Source organism: Tiliqua scincoides, chromosome 1 (assembly GCF_035046505.1).
Source record: "Tiliqua scincoides isolate rTilSci1 chromosome 1, rTilSci1.hap2, whole genome shotgun sequence".
NCBI classification, from domain to species: domain Eukaryota; kingdom Metazoa; phylum Chordata; class Lepidosauria; order Squamata; family Scincidae; genus Tiliqua; species Tiliqua scincoides.
This window is the reverse complement of record NC_089821.1, coordinates 251,402,771-251,418,053: the sequence shown is the minus strand read 5'-3', so window position 1 is coordinate 251,418,053 and position 15,283 is coordinate 251,402,771. Positions and strand designations below refer to the sequence as shown.

At 41.1% G+C, this 15,283-nt stretch overlaps 1 protein-coding gene across 1 annotated transcript in view; it reads left to right on the top strand.

The window, feature by feature from the left end:
* IARS2 (isoleucyl-tRNA synthetase 2, mitochondrial) overlaps window positions 1–15,283 on the top strand; it is a 42,621-nt gene that overhangs the window by 12,188 nt on the left and 15,150 nt on the right. Inside the window, exons 13-16 of the mRNA XM_066618884.1 lie at window positions 7,291–7,393; window positions 7,839–7,911; window positions 13,268–13,370; window positions 14,194–14,296. Coding sequence (XP_066474981.1) covers window positions 7,291–7,393; window positions 7,839–7,911; window positions 13,268–13,370; window positions 14,194–14,296 — 382 coding nt within the window. The remainder of the gene's footprint in view (window positions 1–7,290; window positions 7,394–7,838; window positions 7,912–13,267; window positions 13,371–14,193; window positions 14,297–15,283) is intronic.

The window sequence follows — 15,283 nt, the reverse complement described above, 5'->3', positions numbered from 1 at the left end:
GGAGAGAAGTGAAAAGCTGTGTGCCACAAGGATCTGTCCTGGGACTGGTGCTTTTCAACAACTTCATAAATGACCTGGAGACGGGTGAGCAGTGAGGTGGCTAAGTTTGCAGACGACACCAAACTTTTCGGAGTGGTGAAAACCAGGGGTGATTGTGAGGAGCTCCAGAAGGATCTCTCCAGACTGGCAGAATGGGCAGCAAAATGGCAGATGCGCTTCAGTGTCAGTAAGTGTAAAGTCATGCACATTGGGGCAAAAAATCAAAACTTTAGATATAGGCTGATGGGTTCTGAGCTGTCTGTGACAGATCAGGAGAGAGATCTTGGGGTGGTGGTGGACAGCTCGATGAAAGTGTCGACCCAATGTGCCGCAGCAGTAAAGAAGGCCAGTTCTATGCTTGGGATCATTAGAAAAGGTATTGAGAACAAAATGGCTAATATTATAATGTCATTGTACAAATCGATGGTAAGGCCACACCTGGAGTATTGTGTCCAGTTCTGGTCGCCGCATCTCAAAAAAGACATAGTGGAAATGGAAAAGGTGCAAAAGAGAGCGACTAAGATGATTACAGGGCTGGGCCACCTTCCTTATGTGGAAAGGCTACGGCGTTTGGGCCTCTTCAGCCTAGAAAAGAGACGCTTGAGGGGGAACATGATTGAGACATACAAAATTATGCATGGGAAAGATAAAGTGGATAGAGAGATGCTCTTTACACTCTCACATAACACCAGAACCAGGGAACATCCACTAAAATTGAGTGTTGGGAGAGTTAGGACAGACAAAAGAAAATATTTCTTTACTCAGCATGTGATTGGTCTTTGGAACTCCTTGCCATAGGATGTGGCCTTTAAAGGGGGATTGGACAAGTTTCTGGAGGAAAAATCTGTTTTGGGTTACAAGCCATGATGCGTATGTGCAACCTCCAGATTTTAGAAATGGGCTATCAGAATGCCAGATGTAAGGGACTGCACCAGGATGCAGGTCTCTTGTTATCTGGTGTGCTCCTTGGGGCATTTGGTGGGCCGCTGTGAGATACAGGAAGCTGGACTAGATGGGCCCTTGGCCTGATCCAGTAGGGCTGTTCTTATGTGAGGCTGGAAGATGCTGCAAGGAAGTGTTTATTTTTGGGTTTCATTTATATAGGTGAAAAGGGGTAGGATAGAGTAGCGTCTTCTTATACCTTGCTGTACCTCACACTGACCCCCGCCTAGGGCCAAAAAGCCCATATTGATCGTTATTCCTTCCAAAAATCTGCCTCTGGCTTGAGGGTGCTGAGGTATAGGTGGGAGCTGGTACAGGAGTAGGAGTAGGTTCCTAAGGTCTAACTGGGCTGTTTCCATCTCTCTCTTCTCCACAGCTTTCTTTGCTTTTATATCACTGATTTCCTAACTCTTTGCCACCTGCCCCTTCACTGTCTTTCCCTCTTGTGTTTCCAGCCCTGTCCTTCTACTTTCTTCACCTGACTCACCCTTGCTCTCCTTTCCTTTTCCTTTTTCACTCTTCAATTCAGCTCCACTCTCATCCTTTCCTTCCCCTTTTCACCCACTCGCAAATGTGGACTTCCTTCCTTTTTGTGGCTCCCACTCAGCCTCTGCTGCTCCAATAAGCTGGCTGTATTGCCTGCCTCTTTCTATGATACCTTGCAGCCCAACAATGATGTTATCAGTAAGTGAGATACCCAGAACTGTCCCGCCATTGTCACCCAAGGTTGGCCATGTATCACACCTTGTCAATGGGGACTTCAGATTGGGCCATTCAGTATCAAGGAAGAAGGCTTCACTCTGTTGAAAAGAATCAATGTGAGATCTAGCTGTACCTGTGTTAAGCAAAGATGGAAACTTCCATACTGAGGGTTGTGTAGGAGAATGCTCATGGCTGGAAGTTGTAATGACTCAGGAAATTAGAGCTGGTTCTTAGCCTTTTTCCAGTGCTCAGAAATGCCTGATGGTATGGGGTGGGGAGTGGGGGGTAGAATAAAACTCTTCCTCAGAGCAAATATCTGGGGTAGAGGAGTATTTTGTGTGATCCTGACTCCAAGCAGCAGAGAGTATATCTCCCTAGAGTTCTGCTCTCTGTTTTCCGATGTGCAAGGCCTCATTGTGATTATTCATTAATAAAGAAAAACACCTGTGCATGTTATCAGAGAACTTCTCCTGTGTAGCTTAGTCCTAATCTCTTTTCCTACTTGACTTCCTCAGCAGTAAGCTAGGCAGTTAGGAACATGCCAGTCCATGCTGTGTGGAAGATTTGCACTATGGAGATTTGAAGGTTTACAGAAGCAAGTCAACTTAGACAGTGTTCTGGGTTTTGACACACCTTACTATTTGTCATCCTTGAATGACAGACTGAACAACTCCCTGTGCAAACATTTTGCAATAACTATGAATGAATCAATGTTCTTCAGAGTAGGGGTGGGCAAGAAGACGGACCACTATCTTCTTTTAAACCAATTTCCACTGAGCCACCTTAGTGCCTGCAGATTGCTGAGATTCCTTGCCATGAATAGTGGACTAGGTGGACCTTTGTCTGATCAACCAGTTCTTTCTTGACTTTGATCATGGGAATGCATATCCAGAATCCTGACTGTGAACCTGACTGCTCCAAAGCGGTCTTATCAGCTAAGCAATGGTGTCTACTGTCACCAAACACAGTAGTGGGAGTAGGTGGGTTGGAATTCAGATGGCAGTAGCTCAGTGTTGAAATGCATCCAGGTTAATCCCTAACATCTCCAGTTAAAGTGTGATCCGTAAAGCATGACTAGGAAAGACTTCTTCATAGGAAGGACTCTGTTTTAGTGCCGAATCTGGAAAGAAATATTTTAAATAAGCTTACACTATTTGCTTCTTTTTTTATGGTACTTGTCATCATGTACTTAGGCCTCACCTATTCCAGGAAATGACTGCTTAACGACACTGTTCACTGAATCAAAAACTCTCTTGGCTGTAAGATCTCATCTTTCACATGATCAGGGCTGAAAGCAAATGAGACGTGTCTAAGATTTGGTATCAAATGGTTTCCTATTCATTTAACTTAGTCTTGAAAAATGGAAAATGTACTAAAGGGCCAACTTGATTTCCTTTTGAAAATGGTTGTATCCAGTTTTCTGGGAGACATTATTTGTGGCAGTGTAAAAGTAAAACTAGGCAATTGGCTAACAAGAAGCAAAAAAAAAAAATTCTTCCTCTGAACTGTGTGTATGTAATATGGCTTTCCTGTTATATCTATATCTATCAAATATAGATGTATCATAGAGCATGTTGATGAAAAGTGGTGTGGAACAGCTGTACTTTTGCCAATAGCTTAAAAGCCCAAATGCAGATGGAAAATTGCACCATTTCACTGTTGCTCATTACAGTCTTAGACTTAGGTAGTTTTGAAGAGAGCATTTCAAGGAAATCAGTACCATGACCCTTTTGTTTAAATTACAATACTCCTAAATAATTGCAGATTGTATGTCGGAAGGGGATGCATAGCTAGAGTGTAACACAGTAGGGGTTTTAATAGTTCTTTTATTTGTTTTTATTCTTGATTTATATACATTCATTTCATTTTGTTCTTACAAATCTTCCATGTTACCTGCTGAGTGAAGAAAGTGCCCAGAATATTGGCCTACAGAAATGACAGGCAGAATTAGAAATTACAGACTGTCAAATCATAGGTCATTATCCTGAACCTCAGTTCTGAGCAGAATTCGTGCTCAGTCCTTTAATGTCCTTGCTGCTGAGCACATTGTGCATTATGTCACCATGCCAAAATAATTTAAATAGGAAAGGAAAACAGTGTTTTTGGAAGAGGAAGATAATAGTTGGAATAGCAAGTTTGAATACCATAATTCTTCTACAGACATATATGTTATGGTACTGTGCAGAGATTCTTCCATAAATAGCTGCTCCACAGTTTAGTCAGTAGCCTTCAAAAGTAACAGCACCTCCACTGGAAATATTTCTGGTCCACATGGAGTTGCTGTTACACTTGACAACACCTTTTCCTGTCCACCAACTGGTCCATAAATTTTCTTACTTCATCTGGTTTGCAAAAAGTTCTGGAAATTTTCCCTGCAAGTTTAGGTAGGTAAGACTGTTGGAGATTGCATAGTAGTCTTGTTTGCAAACTGTTTTGCACGATCCATAAAACACTTTATTAGATGTCATTTGTATTTAAAATGCCCATTTCTGACAAACTGTTTAACCTGAAAGTCAGGTTAATTTTTATTCATCCCCCCACCTCATTGACACCCCACCAGTATAGTATAGAATAGACAACAGCAGATAGCAGTTGTTCATCAAAATCTTTTTTTTTTTTTTAAATAACTGAAATTGTATTTGAATGCATTTCAGATATAGAAACCATCCTGAAGAAACGCTTCTCTCTTGATCAGTGTTGAGATTAGGGCCCCAGAAATGTTTGTCTTTTTTTTTAAAAACACCTTTTAGATTTTCTGCAACAGAGAAATGACATTTAGTAAAGAAATCATTGTAACTTTGAATTAGCATTATTGATTAAAGACTTGCATGTAAAGTCATTTTAAAACATCATAAAGATATTAATGGATAAGCAGTCTTCCTTTATAGAACCCTAAGATTGTTTACTATTTAGAGAAATAGCAATGGCTCCACTGACTCTTTTATTTATTATCATAAGAATTTTAGAAATGTATCCTGCTTCTGAATTAATCCAAATGTCTTCAGTATAAACCACATTAGTCCCCTTGGCTAAACCAGTTGCTTTCCAAGTACTCCAGTCTAACTTTTGTTAAATAATCTGTTTCTTTTTGTGGTTGTTACTAGTGGCTAGAAGTGCCTGTTCTTTTCATTTACCATAGAAAAATATCATCATCCTGAATGATCTAGTCCTTCAAATTCTGTAGATCTCACTTTTATTTCTGAACCAAAATATCCCTTAAATCGTACAAGTCCCTTCTCCTGAGCAACTTGAAAGATAAGGTACAGGTAAAGTAAAATAGAGGATACCTGGCTTTCTCATTTTAGACGAAGAAGAAGCAGTGACCATCAGCAGCCGTGTCTTTCTTCACCTGGAAAACCACTCAACGCTGCTTAATTTCTCACTAAATAAGGGTTTGGTGTAATCAGTATCAGAGTTCAAAATGATTGGTTGGCGTCATGGTAGCGTGAATTGCAGATTTTCGATGCTGGAAGCCTAGAGACTGACACGTAATGCAAGTTCTGCTCAACATGGCCCATGAATACAGGGCAAAGTTTTACAACAGGGCTTCTTATTGCTTAGATTGTGAATTATGGTTCTCAAACTGAAGCTTGCCGTTTGTAAAGTGATAAGTAGTTATTTGAGGAAGGTGTTGAACGTACACTGTAAAGAGAACTTTCACCTTCGTTTTTTAAAGATGTTTGTACTGCACAGGTGAAAGCAGGAAGAATACTTTCGGTGTTTGCAGCCATTCCAGTATCATTCGCGGGAGTGGCTTCTAAGAGAACCAGGCAGAGATGTGCTCTGGTTTTTGAAAAGTTTTCAAGGATATCAAATCTTGCGTAGTCATCAAATGCCATATAACCTGCTATTAAATTATTATAGCTAATTTCTTATTAATTTTAAACATTACATGAGAACCCTGCTTAGTTCCTGATCATTTTGATTAGAAAATAAATCAGTTGGGTCACATCTGTCTGTTAAACTCACAGTAATCCAAATAATGTGTTCAGAATTGCCTGGACATTTTTTGCAATAAGAGGGGAAAAGTTTTAGCATTAAGATTTAGATTTAAGCTTCATATTATAATTACTCAGCACAGGCATAATAGGACATGTGCTTCCCCCCCACCCAAGGATCCCATGGCTCTTTTAAAAAGTAATGTTTTAGTGCACATAATAGCAAATGCTGAAAATATGAATTCAAAACCACATAAGAAGCAGAAGCAAGGAGATTGGAAAAAAATAGAGTTGAGGTGTGTAAAGGATGACTTTTGTTTGGCATTTGTGGCTTGAAAAGTTTTTATTATATATAGATAACTTGGAAGCACTACTTTCCCTGGACAGGTGGCTATTTACAAGCCTGCTTCAAACCTGATATGACATCCTGTTTGTAGTTGAGTAATGGGATATGCAGATAATCAATTTTAGGTAACCAAAATGAGCAAACAAGCTGCAGTCCTAAGCTTCACTGCGTAACTCAAATTTGCAAGTACATAATCTAAAGTCACCCAAAGTTGTGCTAAATTACTGCTGGCCTCCTAGATTTCTTAGAGAATCTGATACTCACTGGAATGGAACGTGACTTCATTATCGCATGTTGACTCTTTATCTGCCCTGCTAAAGTCCAGTATGTGGAATCAAGTGATCCTCCTTATGAAAATTAGATAGGTTAAACATGGCTCTTCTCCAATAATTGCATGCTGACCGGCAAAGTATGGTGCTAGAACTAGCTATTCTTTGTGACAAGAACTTTCAGACTTCAACCAGTTTAAAAGTGTCTTTCTGATTCTAAAATAAAGTCCCAGTCTCTCAGGCTTTTGTCTGCAACCATGAAGCAAGAGGCTTTCAGGGAAGTACAACTGCAAGACATACAAATATGTGAATGTCAGAAAGACACTATAGTAGTATTTTATTGAAAAAGGCATTGCATGATAAATCAAACTACTCCAGTCCACCTTGTCTGTGTGTCTTGTGTTGGATGAGTAAAAAACATTAAATCAGGGCTTCTCAAACTGGGGTATCCCCCAGTCCCTGCTGCAGCCTCCTGGGGGTGCGGGAAGCCCCGCATGACCCTCCGCAGTGCTCCCTGAAACTTGAAAAGTGAAAGCTGGGCGATTGTGCTCCACTTCCGGTTTTGCAGAGGTGGAGCACAATCACTCCGCTTTCACTTTTTAAGCTTCGGGGAGCCCTGCAGACAGTCGCGCAGGGCTTCCCGCATCCCCCAGGAGGCTCTGGTAAGTCCAGCCAAGCCCCTGTACACCTTCACAGCAATGCAGTCATAGCAATTGCATTGCTGCGTCCCCCTTCCCCTGCAAGGACTTGCTGTGGGGCTTTGAGAACCACTGCATTAAATCCAAGCTGAGGCTTCAGAATGTGTATATTTGAACATGCGCTCTGGGGAAATTTCCCAGAGTGGAGATACTTTAGACAGATACTTTGGATAGTGGTTCCTTAAAATGACCAGCTAGCACCATCTCTGCAGGTTGCATTTACAAAACACTTAAATTTTTAAATCTCTCATGCTTTAGATTTGGAACTCCTTTACAGTGTTAGTTGTCTCAGTTGGTTTGAAAAATGTACATAGTAGCAATCTATTATAATTACTTTGCTTTTGATTCCCTTACAGGAAAAGTATTGAGCATGTTATTAAAGTGGTGGAGCAGCATGGTAGTGATGCCTGGTGGACACTTCCGATTGACCGGCTTCTTCCCAGTGAAGTTGTGGCACAGGTAATGCAGGACTGGGGGGAGGGTCCCTCTGCAATGGCCTGGCCATGCAGAGAATGACTGGGGTCTGGAGGCAAGTACCTGGTGATCTGAGGACAAAATCAAGGTCCAGGAGGCCTGGTAGAGAATCTGGCAGGCCTGAGATTAACCTGGATTTAATCTGTCATGATAGGCTGGGATAAGGAACAGCTGACTCTTTAACAAGGAAAATAGCCTGAAACCAGCTGTTGCCCTGTGCAAGAGTTGATAACAGATTGTCTGAATCCATGCACAATGAACATGCAAGTGGGGAATTGTGGTGTTGCCTTCTGGGCTATGCTGCAGCTGACCCTTTGTACATTTAAATGTAGAGGGTTTTAGGAATGGAGGAAGAATGTGTTTGTCTACCATTGTAGAATCATCAGTCTATTCTCTTATTTCCTTTATTTTGTCTTAATATGATGTTCAGGATTACGTACAAGGACAGGATGTCTTGGATATCTGGTTTGATAGTGGGACATCCTGGGCTCATGTTTTGGAAGGTAAGGAATTATTCTCAATAATGTTTTGTACTGTGTAGAGGGCCACAGACGCTGCTGGCAGATGCACACTGTTTTGGGCCACAGAACTGAGCTAGCTGAAGCCAACCCTAACTGTGGGTCGACTTTTGCATAGTTTAATGGACATTAAAAACTGCTGGCACTTGAATGTGTTAGACCAGTGTTGTCAAATATAAGGCCCGGGTGCCGGGTGGCCCAGAGAAGCTTTTTATTCAGCCCTCCGGCTCCCAGCTGTTGAGCAGTGCTGAAGTGTTATTGCTAAAAGGGCAGCCCACATGAAAATTAAGCTCTCTTATATCTTTAAATATGATTAAGATATGCATATTTTCTCTTCTGTCATTTGCAGCTAATGAATCCCTAAGTGGGAAAAATGCTTATTTTTGGTAATAACTGTTTAGTGACATCACTTCCAGCTCTCAGAAGGCATCATGAATGCTATTCGGCCCTCAGTATGAGACAAGTTTGACACCCCTGTGTTAGATGTTCTTGTTATGGGTAGGTGTCATTGTATAGGAGTCCCCCCCTCCCCCGTATCTGCGGTGGTTCTGGTCCACCACCACCATCCCATGGATACTGGGATACCGTATATATATAGAGCCCCCACGTGCCCATTATAGAACCTTTGTTTTACTGTAGTAGTGCTTGCAGCGCAGGTGCTTCTTGCTTAACTGAAGAACCAAAAACCTGCAGCCTCGTTTAGAGACTAACTTAATTTTAATAGGAAGTAGTACTGCCCTGCTTCTTGTTAGTCACCTTTTTTCGTGCAGGCTAGTCACCTGCATGTTCAGTTTTTCATTTAAGCAAGAAGCACCTGCCCTGCAAGCTTTACTACAGTAAAACAAAGATACTATAATGGGCATGTGGGGGGTGTACCCCCGATCCACACATGTGAAACTGCAGATACCGGATCCATAGATATGGGGAGCATGCCTTCTTTGCATTTCCTAGGCATTTTGCAGAGCTGAGTTTTTTTGCACACAGCATAATGTTTCTCTTGTTTCAGGAAACATAGTCAGCTTTTGTATTTTTAAGTACAGTTCAGTAGGTTGCAAGTGACTTTGCATGATCCTTGTTGGTAGAAACATGTCCTACAAAGGACTTCTAATCCTCTGCAAGATCAATGTCTGTCAGTGGACAAATGCCTCCAGTTCATTTTTTTCAGGTGTGAGGTGGTCACTGAGGATTTGCCAAAGTAATTTAAATAGAAAAGTCCCATGCCTTAAATTGTGATTACTCTGGTTTAATGGAAGAAACCAAAAGGAGCTCTTTTGGTAGGAATCTAGATCAAGGCATCAAGTGCTTTTGAACTTTAAACCAGGAGTACACAAATGTCTGATAGCAATCTGGTTGAACTGTAAAACATGTTGGCCCAAGGGGTTTTATTTCATAGCAACTCGGGGAAGTAATAGTTCCATCAGCAAACAATGCTTTTATCTGAGGGTTCTTTGCACCTTGTCTTCACATAATTCAGTTAAGTGAAGTTTAACTCACGATAGTGAGTTTTGCAGACATTTGCTGTTGTAAAAATCCTTGTGATATTCTTTAAGAAGCCAAAAGAGACCATTCTTTACTGAGAAGCCGTTCTTTACAAACCATGGTTTATGCCACCAACATAGTGGGTTCGTGATGTAGTCCTTTTTTCCCCGCTTGTATTTTTGGATGACTAGTAACCATATGATGTCAGCTTACAAGCTGTGCTGCAAACGTCCAGTGGTCATATGGAAAATGCTTGTTTGTGGCCCAACCTAGTACAGCCATCACCGCAGCCTCATGTTTTATTAAATAAAATAGAGGCAAATGGAAAATTAAGTGTTCTGCTCATCTACGTGACTTGGAACATTTGCACTTAACAGCACTAGGGATCCGGATAACTTTGCTGGAAGGCTCAACTGAAAAGTTGAGACACTAGTTGTATTGGGATTGGCACGACCACCTACCATGTGCAATTGTATGCAAATCTTTTTGCAATGTACAGGCTCTAGAACAGGGGTGTCCAAACATTTTGGCAGGAGGTCCGCATCATCTCTCTGACACTGTGTGGGGGGGCCAAGAAAATAAAGAATTAATTTACATTTACAATTTGAAAAAATTTACATAAATGAATATATTAGAGATGGAACTTAGATGAATGATTAGATGAATGAATGAAGGTCTTGCAGTAGCTCAAGGCCTATAAAAGGCCTTATACAAAGCAAGGCCAGCCTTGCCTTCACTGCCAGTGCTACATTACAGATGTGAAACAGCAAGTAGTGGAGCGAGCATTTGTCCCACAGCTCATGGGAGGGGTCGAACAGTCATCCTTACACTGAGAGCAGTTGTGTTGGGCCAGCACGGGCTCCAGCAAGTCTCCGGAGGGCCAGAGGCTCATTGGAGACTGGGGGCTCCCCGAGGGCCTGATTGGGAGCCTCCGAGGGCCGCAAGTGGCCCCTGGGCCGGGGTTTGGGCACCCCTGCTCTAGAAAGTGGCCAGCCTTGGTGTACATGCAGTTTCTTGTATTTGTTTTCAGTTTGCCTTGGGAATGCATCTGAGAGCCTAAGCCCATAATATGTTAATACTCATGTCTTTCTTTTAACCTCTTGAGGTGTGTCATCCCAATGTGCGGAGGTCACAGTGTAGCTAGCAATCTGCCAGTCTGCGTCCCAGTGCCTGTCCCAACTGTTCAATCAGTTTGAAGTTTTGCAGAATTCCCCTCACTGGAAAATGTTTTGCTTGAATGTCTGCATATTTTAAATACTGAACTCATTCAGTTTTGGATGAAGGCATTAATCTGCATGTTTTCTCCTGTGTTTTACAAAGTGACAGGCTGGTTGTCCTTTTTTCCTTTTTTTTCTTTTTTCTTTTTTGTGGTTTTGGTTGTTGATGGAAAAAGTTGTGAGCCGAATGGAAACTGCCCGAAATGTTCTATAGCATTCGGTGCAGTGTGGGCAGTGCTCTGTTGCACTGTTATGTACCACTGCTGATCTCCTTCTGTAGGTTCCATGCATTGAGTGAACTTAAGTGTTCTGTGCCTAGAAAGCGTGCATGTTTGTCGCTGGTGTTCTGCATAAGGAACAACTTTCATACTTGAACCAAGCCTGTGCTTTAAAGAGATGAAAAATATGGAGCAGTGCATAAAAGCTACGCCTGAATCATTTGGTTTCTTTGGGTCAAGCTCTAAACTAGAACTGTGTCTCTTACTTGTAATTCCCCTTGGAGCTCTCACGCTAATGTTTAACTAAATGAGTGAGATTGTTTTATAGCAATCCCATCTTGTGTGTTTGTGCTGACAGAGTATTTAAATGAAAAGACCTGGGTAATGATGCTTGCTATTACATGTTATGTCTAATCTATGGGTTAAAGTCTGTTATTATCAGAGATAGGGAATATTGACCTTAAAACAGTGGCTAGATATCATCAGGACATAAGTGCAATTGAATGAATTGTTCTCCTTTTCCAAAAACTTGCTTCTCATTTATTTCTCAAGTCAGAAGGTATTTGAGAATAGAAGTTGCATCTGATTTTGGACAGAACTGTGGAATTGCATACCATTCTATAGCTGTGTGAAAAATACACGTCTTGATAATAGGAAACATTTTTCGTTTATATGGACAGTAGTAGATCTCCAGTCCATCTGTGATTGTCTATGTGAGTGGTGATTTTTCTTGTTATCAGTAGCTATTTGTTTTCTCATACACTTTTTTCCTACTTTTCATGAAAAAAGGTAGATCTATCCCCATCTTTTCACGAGAAGAGGTGGATCTGGATTCCCCATCCAGATCTGCCCCCCAGGAGATCTCTTCTTCACACTGGGCTTCCATATCTGCAAGTTTCTCATTTATGCCAGTATCAGGGTACAGCCATGATTGCAGTGATTACTTGAATGTGGTAGTGTCCTGCCATTAAACTAATGGAGAAGACATTGCATATGCAGGATCCTTGTGTGCAGAAGATTCAAACTTACCACCAGGCACACACATGCATGAGACTTGCAGGGACTTGGAGAATATATTTTGTGTTTAGTTCAAGATACCACACTACATGTACTGCAGCTTTCCAACCTGAAGATGTGAAATACTGCTCTTTTCATTGCTGGTTCTTAATTTAAATTGAGGTGAATGCATGTTTATACGTTTTTTCAGATGCAGCATTTTGATGACTGAGACAGATTAACTGAATTCATAGAGAGTGTTTTCTTTTGAAATGGTTTCACAATTCAGCGGTATAGTAAATCACTGTCAGTGACCTTTGTCACGTTGTACTTGTTATGGGTAGATCTAGGTATCTAAACTTCCCTAAAGTTTAAACAAACAGTAGAAGGCTGTAAAAATGGGATTTTAAGGTACTTTGTAAAAAGAACTGCTAAAAGCTATAATTCAAAAAAGAAGATACATTGGAAGTTGTCATTGTGCAACAACTTAAATTAAATTTTTTAAGCTTTCTACCCTGCTTTGGTAGGAATTATGGTACCTTTAATATAGTTGGCTAGGAGGAGATAGTTGGTGGAGCTTCCTCTTGCCTAGGACTTCAGAAATGCCACCTTGTTGCCTCATGTTGAGTATAGCAACTGGATTCTTACAACAATATCCTATGTGTGTCTACTCAAAAGTAAGTCCTATTCAGACCCATGTATATGTGAGTAGGATTGTAACCTATTCTTCAACTTGGTGTGGGCAGCTTGTTTACCACCTCTTAACGTTTGAACTCCTTAAAGGCATATTAAATCCCTTTAGTCAGTGGTTCCCAAATGCACAGGGGAGACACAGGATGTCTCTGGCAGCCTCTTCTTCCCAGCTGTCCCAGGTGCCACCATCTTGGATTGCCTGGAAGAAGGGGCTGCTGCAAAAGAAGGGAGCTCTGACCATGGTAAGTATGGGAGCCGCTGCTTTAGTCTTTAGATGTGTCATTTTAGTTCTTGAGGCTGTAATCGAAGGACACTTACTAGAAAGCAAGCTCTGCTGTTCTCAGTGGAGAGCAAGTTCTATTGATCTCAGTGGGGCTCGCTTCTGAATAGCATGCTTGGGGATTGTGTATTCCAATAGTGATGGAAAACAGGCTCTGTGTAAATGTTGCCATTCTATCTTAGGGGTTGAATTTTGTCATTCTGTGCTGGAGCCAAAAACTCAGTAATTATTTATTTAATTGTTGGTTTAAAAAAAATTATATCCCGCCTTTCCCATGCCAAAGAAAATGCTCAAGGTGGCTTACGAAGTTCCCACTATAAAATTCACAATATGTAAAAACAAATAAAATAATTAATACAAACACCTTTTAGTAGAAGTTATTTTATAAAAGGAATAACTTCTATATCTTAGCAGCAGCTTAACGATCATGTTGTAACATGCCATTCTTCTGTGTGCAGGTGGGCAGGCTGATTTATACTTGGAAGGAAAAGACCAGCTGGGAGGTTGGTTTCAGTCTTCCCTCTTGACCAGTGTGGCAACACGAAAGAAGGCACCATATAAGTAAGATGATACTTTTGGAACTAGCTATAATAGAAGGCAATTGTGTTGGACAAGTATAGCAGTAAATGCAATTTTATTGCAGTTGGCCCTTGGTATCCATAGGGGATCTGTTCTCTGACCCCATGCGGATACCGAAACCTGTGGATGTTCGAATCCATGAGTGTGTGCCATCAGAGAACCTCCAGGCATCATGTCCAAGAAGTGTTCTCAAGCTTGAGCCCATGTGAAGCCTTCCCAAGTCTCGGAAAACCTCCTGGAGGCCTTTGAAAGGCACTTCCGGTTTTTGCAAAAACCAGAAGTATGTTTCTAAGGCCTCCAGGAGGCATTCTAAAGCTTGGCAAGGCTGTGCGCGGCCTTCCTGAACCTCAGACCACCTCCAAGACGCAACCAGAAGACTCTTCCATTCACATCTGGGAGGTATAGTGAGGCTTTCTGACATGGGTGGGGACCTGCGCTGTCAAATTCAGTTTCTGAACTGTAGATAAGGAGGAAGCACTGTCCTAGTAAGAAAAAGTATATAAGTATATTGTAAATTCTTAAGTATGTTAATATATATTAAGTAAGAAAAAGGATTTAGATGGTTCCCTGTCCAAAAAGGCTCACAATATAAGAAGATGCTGAAGAAGCACCTGCAGACAGTCACTGAAAAAGATGCTGTGCTGGGATGAAGATGACCACTTGCTCTTCCTCTACTTAAATTAAGAGGAGCACTACTTTAAAGGAGCCTCTTTGCCCAGAATTAGCAGGAGGTCATTGATATCCCCCATGAATATATTGAATGGTTTTTAGGGACAATTCTAATACCTGAGATCTCTGTTTTTAGGACTCTTGTAGTCCATGGATTTACTCTTGGTGAAAAAGGAGAAAAGATGTCTAAATCAATCGGCAACGTGGTTGACCCAGATGTAGTCATCAATGGAGGCAATGTAAGTAATTATATAGTTTCATGCCTGGACCTGAAAGCACAGTCCCTGAGTTCTTTTGGGTAAAATGGGTGGCAGTGATGCTTCAGATATCGACTGGGTACATTTGTTCACAGCCAGGAAGGGTCTGGTTTACGTTTCATCCTTCAGCTACCTCAGTGAGAAAATTGTTTGGAAGGCAAACTAAATTCCAGCATGAACAATCCCTGCTTGCCATCTTTTCAGGCTTATTGAATTGTAATAAACCATTCATATCAAGACCCACTTGTAATGTCCTGATTCATTTTAGAACTACCATATTTTCAAAATCTTCCTTTTACTTGGATTTTGTCACCCAGTTTTTGTTTCGTTTTGGTTTGTTGGTTTGTTCAGCTGGATCATTTTATCCACCATGCCCTGTGTCCTGGAGCAATGTGGGTATTCAAGATGATGAATACATTTTGCACATCATGTTCATTTTGGAACCCATAAAAACTGAAACCATTTGGTTTGGTTTTCATTTGTTCCAAAAATGAACATCCTCTCCTATCTTGTACATGTGATGTTAGTATTTTCAGTTATTGGTCTTTTCATCTGTGCAGGTGTGATAAAGCAGTCAAAGTATGATGGGCCAAAAGATCTTTGGAATTGAATCTCTGGGTTTCTTTTCAAGTTAACACATTTTTGTTTTTATCCCACAGCTTTTTCTTGAACAGGCGCCTTATATAAGGAGTACTGGAAAATTTCCTTATGCTTAGCCTGATTATACTGTACTGAAACGCTACTAACATTCAATCTGTTTTGGTGACTTGAATTACTGTGTAATGGAGGGGAAGGTGAAATGTTACAGAAGAAAACTTGTTTGAGAAAGCAGATTTCTACCGGGAAAGTGTCTTTTAGAACTGAACTTCCTGGTACAGCCCCAAACAATAATTGGAACCACAGCCCTGAGAGCCTCACTAACATATGTGAATCATGATCAGGCATGAGGAATGTTTATTACTACTTACT